General features: G+C 42.2%; 1 protein-coding gene across 1 annotated transcript; it reads left to right on the top strand.

Annotated features, from left to right (window-relative positions):
• Window positions 1-4,807: 4,807 nt before the first annotated feature.
• Window positions 4,808-5,761, top strand: LOC311578650 (olfactory receptor 52K1-like; the record flags this gene model as incomplete). The annotated part of the gene is made up of 1 exon (XM_084748642.1): window positions 4,808-5,761. One exon carries the CDS (start codon window positions 4,808-4,810, stop codon window positions 5,759-5,761), a length of 954 nt encoding a protein of 317 aa, XP_084604768.1.
• Between the last annotated feature and the right edge of the window lie 1,760 nt (window positions 5,762-7,521).

Raw genomic sequence — 7,521 nt, 5'->3', positions numbered from 1 at the left:
GAATCCTAGCTGTAAATTTATATGCATGCTGGGTTTGGTGGTACACCTTTAATCCCAGCACTGTAGAAGCAGAGGCAGGTAGAGGCCAGCCTGGTCTAAATAGTGAGTTCCAGGACAGTCAAGGCTGAATAGTGAGACCCTGTCTCAAAAAATGTTGATATACATGTCTTCCTAAGGGTTTTTACCGCTGTGATAAAACCATAAGAAACCTGGGGAGAAAGGGTTTATTTCAGACTACAACTCTCAGGTCACAATCCTTTACTAAGGAAAGTCAGGGCAGGAACATGGGAAACAAGGCAGTGAGCAGAACTCTTCCCCATAGTTTGCTCAGCTTGCTTCTTATAGTATCCAGAACTATCCACTCAGTAGTGGTACTACCCTTGTGGATGTACCCAACCATAGTAATCATTAATTAAGAAAATACACCATAGGCTTCCCAACAGATCAGTCTTGGGGGGAATTTTCTCAATTGAATTTCCCTCTCTCCAAATGATTCTAACTTCTTTTAAGTTAATATAAAATTAGCTAGCACAATGAGTTTTCTCTCAATTTTCACTAAGGGTTCATAGAAAAACATTTTCCTCTGTTAGACAGTTCTTCCTGGATTTGAAGAATCTGTGAAGATTGGTGCATATCATCTATATCTTTTCCTCTGAAGGCTGAACATACAGTTCTCTGATTCTCCCATAGTCAATGTAACACCCAAATCTTCCATAGTCCCAGATAACATCCCCCACCTCCGCCTCCAGTAAATTGATCTGCCATTTTTATCAAGAGTTATTTAGTGGCTGAGAAGTGTGTAAAGTGTAAAAATGCCAATTAAAAGGCTTGGGTTGTTAGGAGACATATGGGTAACAGGACCTATAGCACTTGGCTTAGCCTTGGACATGTCATTGCAATTCTAGACACAGGACTATTGGTATTTTCTGAAACAGTATTCTTTGACCAAGTTTTCCCTTACATCAAAGGCTTCTTCTACACATTGGCAAACTCTTCTCATGGTTCTTCCTACCACCTAGGAGGGTGGGTCTCCTCCTGTCAGACACTCCTCCTAAGGCTGCTCACTCTTCTCCGATGCCATGCTTTCTTCTTCAGTCCTTTTGGACCAGACTCTTCTAGGTCATCATGAGACTAGATACTCCTAGTACTCCTGACAATAGGTCTTTCCTTGTCTCTGGGTGCAGGAACTTGAGCCCCTCTTGGCAAGGTACCCAAGAGTATGCTGTTCAAAAATATTCTCTTCTGGGGCTGTTACCATGGGACTCAATAAAAAGAAAAGACATTGTTAGGCTTTTGTTTGAAGAGGAGGCAGAAATATTAATTGGTATCTAGGTGGTTGAAAATTCACTTTGGATCCCTACAGACAGTGTCTCAAAAGCATCCTATTAAATACTCTGTTCTTGGGGTCTGACTGGTGGCTTAACCTTTTACCCTTCTATAGATCAATCAATGCAGTTCTTTGGTAAGTAGTGGCTCAGGGTAGGAAGAGAGATGTATAAAGTCTATATACACAGTTTAACTGTTCTATAGTCTGGGTAATCTGATAGTTTACAGTGAAATGGCTTTCTCTTATTATCTTTAACAAAATTTAAAAGAACAACATAGGCAATACTATATACTGTGTTATAAGCCTGCATAAACCTCTGTGTGGTGTTTTATGGGACAGACAAGGGATGGACTAAGTTTATTAAAATCCCTCAGCAAAGCAGACGGTTCAGTCCTGGGTTAGGAGGATTTATGGAGGCCCGATTCCTTCTGATGCCTAAAAGACTAGTTATAGGAAAACGTTTATGAAGTCAATCAGGAACTGAGACTTCTCTGGTTCCTTAACCCCTTTCCTCTTACTCCTTACTTTCTCAATAGAGGTAGACCTGCTGAGTTTACTAGGTCAGGTGTTTCCTTGAGGCACATGGATAAAATAGCAATATTTTTGGATCCCACGGGTACCCGGTGTGATTATTTCTAACAGTTTTCTGGAGATGGAGGCTTAAGGATGGACTGTTTAGAGGATAACTTGAAGCAGACATTCGGGTAATCAGAACCACGCTTCTCTACAACCTCCGTTCCTCTCACAACACACACTCTGGGGGTGATGAGGACAGTGTTGTCATGGTGAAGGGAGAAGGGACCACGAGGGGTGAAAGTGGGCACAGTGCTTTTGTTTAGGTAACCGCAGTTACTAAGTCCCGTCTTGAAATACCCCAGATTTCTTACTCCTTTTTTTTTTAACTTAAAAAAATAATTTATTCAGATCACACCCTGAATGTTATCCTCTCACTTGTATTTTCCCATCCCCCTTCTCCCTCTTTCACCCTCTTCCCCTCCCCTAGACCTGTGACAGAAGGGGACCTCCTCCTCCACCATATGACCATGGCCTATCAGCTCTCATCCAGGTTTCTTCCTTTTAACCACAGTGCTTCCAGCATATGGTTTATTGCTTACAGTCCAATTAAATGGATATTTTCAACATTTGACAATTTTATATATTAAATATCATTCAATTTTCACTATGTCCTTGAGGGGAAGATTTTAATATAATCCTCTCACATGTAAGGAGACATAAATGGAGGTTTGAAGGTGGCTAGGTGCTATTTTAAGGCTCATCACAGCTGTCAGAAAAGATGACCTGAACCAGGACTTTGGCTCCTAGTGCAGCCTGTTTCATGACCTTGGGATTCTAGGCCACCTTACACATCCCATTTTCTAGCTTTCACAGCTGTCATTTTCACATAGTCTCCTTGACAGCTGTGGTTGAAGGAAAGGAAAATAAGTGTATGACTTCCTTTAGAGGAAATTTTCTTGGTCATTTTAAAACTGTGCTTTCTTCAACTACAGTCCAACATGATGTCTTCTTCTTCTTCTTCTTCTTCTTCTTCTTCTTCTTCTTCTTCTTCTTCTTCTTCTTCTTCTTCCTCTTCCTCTTCTTCTTCTTCTTCTTTTCTTCAAATTTTACTGTGATCGACAAACTGGCTGGGGCACCAAAAACCTGAAGAGTACAGCATCATATATCTATATCTATTTATTCATATTACATCTCAATGGTTATTCCATCCCTTGTATCCTCCCATTCCTCCCTCCCTCCCATTTTTCCCCTTACTCCCCTCCCCTATGACCGTGACTGAGGGGGACCTCCTCCCCCTGTATATGCTCATAGAGTATCAAGTCTCTTCTTGGTAACCTGCTGTCCTTCCTCTGAGTGCCACCAGGTCTCCCCATGCAGGGGATGTGGTCAAATATCAGGCACCAGAGTTCGTGTGAAAGTCAGACCCCACTCTCCACTCAACTGTGGAGAATGTCCTGTTCATTGGCTAGATCTGGGTAGGGGTTTGAAGTTTACTGCACGTATTGACCTTGGCTGGGGCCATAGTTTGAGCAGGACCCCTGATGTCTGCTTCTTTATCTCATATTCAGAGTCACTTTTGTTATCATATAAGAGCATATAGCATGTGATTCACTTCCCTAACACCTAAAGCTTTCACTGCCCCTAAATATGCTCACAAGGGACCATATATTATTGGCTAATCTTGGCAGTCAAGTAAAATCTGGAAGATTGAGATGCCTTTGAGTGAAGGATTTTTTCCAGATGTCCATACTTTGGGCAGTTTCAAATGTGTGGTGGCTTGGGGTTTGATGAGCACCTGGGGCCGGCCAGTGCTCATTAAGTCTTCATATCTTTGTGGTCCTTGTGCTTACTTTTCACCTGAGATCATGGTACCTGATATATTAAGATGTAGAGAGACTTGCAACCCCCAAAGCACTGCCCCTCAGACTGTGTTTCATCCAGTTATATTGTTACCCTCATTTAGTCATGGTCCAAGGGTCCTAGATCATCTTTCTTGGTATGTAAGAGCTACTCTAACACAGAGACAGGATGACGTCTTCTAGCTTATGGGGTCAGTGGATGTGATCTGTGGTTTAATTAACTTATTCAGAACTGTGTTACTGGTTCATTTATATCTTCCTAGATTCTTGTTTCTCTTATAACACACAGTGATGAACTTTTATAGGGTGCATATTGGGGCCACAGATAAAACTGTTGCTGTGATAACATCAGGTAACTTTCGACCTGACTCTCAGGTGGCGATGAAACACAATTCTTTGGCCTTCATATTACCTGTGAGTCCAAGATCATGTTTACTACAGGCTACTGAAATGCCATACACTAGCACAGCGCCTCCTTGAGGGAGAGGGAGATACAGAGTCAGTCACTGAGACATTGGGTTGGGAAGCAAGTGGATAGGATGGAAATAATACAAAGACAGATCAGGCAGGATCTGGAGTCTCCAGGGACTGCATATTATTCTCCAGTGTTAGCAGTCAAATAAAAGAGGCAAGAGCGAGTTGCCTCTAAATGAAAGATTTTTCCAGATGTTAGTGCTTTTGGCAGTTTCAGGTATTCAGCCGACACCAAGGCCAATGGTGACATCAAGTACCAGCATTTGGAGGATGAACTTGAGGGAAAAGATTTTAAACTAATAACACTTACTGGATATTAACTCACAGTTAAGTAAATTATTCCAGAACACACACACACTGTGGATCTAAGCTTAGATTCTGGTTTCTGAACGTCTCACCAATGTATTTCCCACTGACTTACCTTTCTGGGTTAAAGATGTGCAGAAGTATTGAATAAATTGAAATTTATTCTGGAGCCTTTCTTTAGAACTAATTGTGGGGTAAGGGATGTTGTGCTTGTGTTGATGTCAACACTGTACATCCTGGATTTCTAATAATCTTCATTCATTGAGTCTTTTATTTCTGCCTTTCTTTACAGTGGCTTTTTGCTCCTCTGTGTGGGATAGCAACCATGGTTCTTTCCAATAACTCTCATCTTCTTCCACATACTTTCTTTTTGTCTGGCATTCCAGGACTGACTGCTGCCCATGTTTGGGTATCTATCCCCTTCTGCTTCATGTTTGTCCTGTCACTAACTGGGAATGCAGTCCTGCTTTCCCTCATCTGGACCGAGCACAGGCTTCACCAGCCCATGTTTTTGTTTCTTGCAATGCTCTCTTTTGTTGACCTGGTCCTCTCCCTCTTCACTCTGCCCAAGATGCTGGCTATTTTCTGGTTTGGTGCTACAGCCATCAGCTCCTACGCCTGTCTGTCCCAAATGTTTGTAATCCATGCATTCTCTGCCATGGAATCAGGGGTGCTGGTGGCCATGGCCTTGGATCGCTTTGTGGCTATTTGCAACCCATTGCATTATGCCACCATCCTTACCCCTGAAGTAGTTGCCAAGATTGGAGGCCTGGTGGCACTGCGAGGTGTGGGTTTAACCATCTTCTTTCCAAGCCTGGCCTGTCGACTGTCTTACTGTGGTTCACACACAATTGCATACACCTACTGTGAACACATGGCAGTGGTGAAGTTGGCCTGTGGGGCCACCACTGTGGACAGTCTCTATGCCTTTGCTGTGGCAATCTTTCTCGGTGTGGGGGATGTGGCCTTTATTGCCTATTCTTATGGGCATATTGTGAAGACAGTGATGCGTTTTCCTTCACCAGAGGCACGTGGCAAAGCAGGAAGCACGTGCACAGCCCATGTCTGTGTCATCCTCTTCTTCTATGGACCAGGCTTTCTTTCTGTGGTCATGCAGCGCTTTGGGCCATCCACAGCCTCTGCTGCCAAGGTCATCCTTGCCAATCTCTACTTGCTTTTCCCCCCGGCTTTGGACCCCATTGTATATGGGGTTAAGACCAAGCAGATCCGAGAGTGTCTGTTCAGTATTATAAGCCCCAAGAAGATCGAACCTATTTGATTGTTGTTTTTGTCAACTGAGTTTTAGGGGTCATGAAGCCTTTTCTCCATCAGATTAAAAGCTCTTCTGCCCAGGCCATTTGCCTGGTTGGAACCGAAGGCATCCTGGGATGTTGGAAGATGGAAGATCTCTTCTGGAGCCTCTGATGTTTGCGTATTGAACTGCAAGACCAGAAAGGCTGTGGAATCTCATTTCTTCACTGAGCATCTTTTGGCATCTTTTTCTTCTGAAAGTCGACAGTTTGTGTTGATGATATAGATATATGAGGTAGTTAAGAACTCGGATGTTAGCTGGGCATGGTGATACAGAAGGGAAGCTGAGGCAGAAGAATCATAAGTTGAGGTGTAGCCTGGGCTACACGATGAATTGTAATCTGACCAGAGCTACATGTGACCATGTCACATACACAACATTTTTTATACACATGGAATTTAGCGAGATCTGTGAACTGGATGCTTATCCTGTACACTTGAATAAATGAGGCAGCTCTCCCCCCCCCATGTCGCACGCACACTCAGCCTACACAGAGGAGCAGATAGATCCTCCCTGCTGGAGAAAATCCTGGCTTCAGAGAAGACATAGCAAATTATGGAGATGTTTTGTGTTTGAGTTAGTGAGAAAACACTTTAGGCCAGCAGCTCTCAATCTGTGGATTGCAACTCCCTGGGGGTCAAATGATCCTTTCACAGGGATTGCCTCTGATCATCTGCATATCATTTATTTACATTATAATTCATAACGGTAGCAAAATTAAAGTTATGAAGTAGCAAGGAAAATAGTTTTATGGTTGTGGGTCATCACAACATGAAGGCCTTATCAAGGCGTCACAGCATTAGGAAGGTTGAGAACCACTTCTTTACCTCTTCATGACCCCCTTGATTCATTCCAGAGTTGCAGATGAAGCCTGGTTTCTTTATTTTATATACTTTTTCAGTTTAATTTTGTGACAGATGGTGCTTCCTCTAATATTGTATATTTTTAACCCTTGAGAATAATGATCACTATTTATTATTTTCTCATTTTTTTAGCCTGAAGAGTAGAGACTTAAGCATGTAACTTTATTGCCCACAGTATTTTTTCTTGATTCTCATTCCATATACTTACTTTTTTCTTTCCTTTTCTAACCTCCTTGCTCATTTCTCCTAAACTCCTCCCATTGCCACTTCACTTTAATGTATTTTCTGTATGTTTAATATCTTTACATGTCCTTGAAATACATAGTATTGTACTTATGTTATATTTTTGTATATTGAAGTCCCCCCTCCGTTTTTTTTTTTTAGGTTTCTCAAATGTTTGTGTTCCCTCCATCAGAGTTAGCTGGGATGCCTGTTCTTAATCTCATCAGTTTTCGTTTTCTTTTTGTCCACCGTTATCCATTTGGAAAATTTCAAACCACATCAAGTTATGGATTTTTTATTGTCAGAAAACTTGGTTTATTTCTTTCATTATTTATTATAATTTACTAATGTATATGTATTTTTGAATGGATGATTTATTTCTGTATCCACAGCAGACAGTAATTACATTCTTGTCATGGTTCTTGGCATTTCATGAACTCTGGTGCTCCATATTTGACCACTTCCCTTTGATGAGGAGCCCTGGTGGCACTCAGAGAAAGGATAAGCAGGCTACCAAGATGAGACTTGATAGCCTGTGACCATATAATGGGGGAGGAGGTCACCCTCAGTCACAGACCTAGGGGAGGGGAATAGGGTGAAAGTGGGAGGGAAGGAGGAATGGGAGGATACAAGGGATGGAAT

This window comes from Acomys minous, assembly GCF_964271855.1.
Source record: "Acomys minous genome assembly, chromosome: 2".
Classification (NCBI taxonomy): domain Eukaryota; kingdom Metazoa; phylum Chordata; class Mammalia; order Rodentia; family Muridae; genus Acomys; species Acomys minous.
Note: the sequence above shows the minus strand (reverse complement) of the source record. Positions and strands in the feature narration are given on the sequence as shown.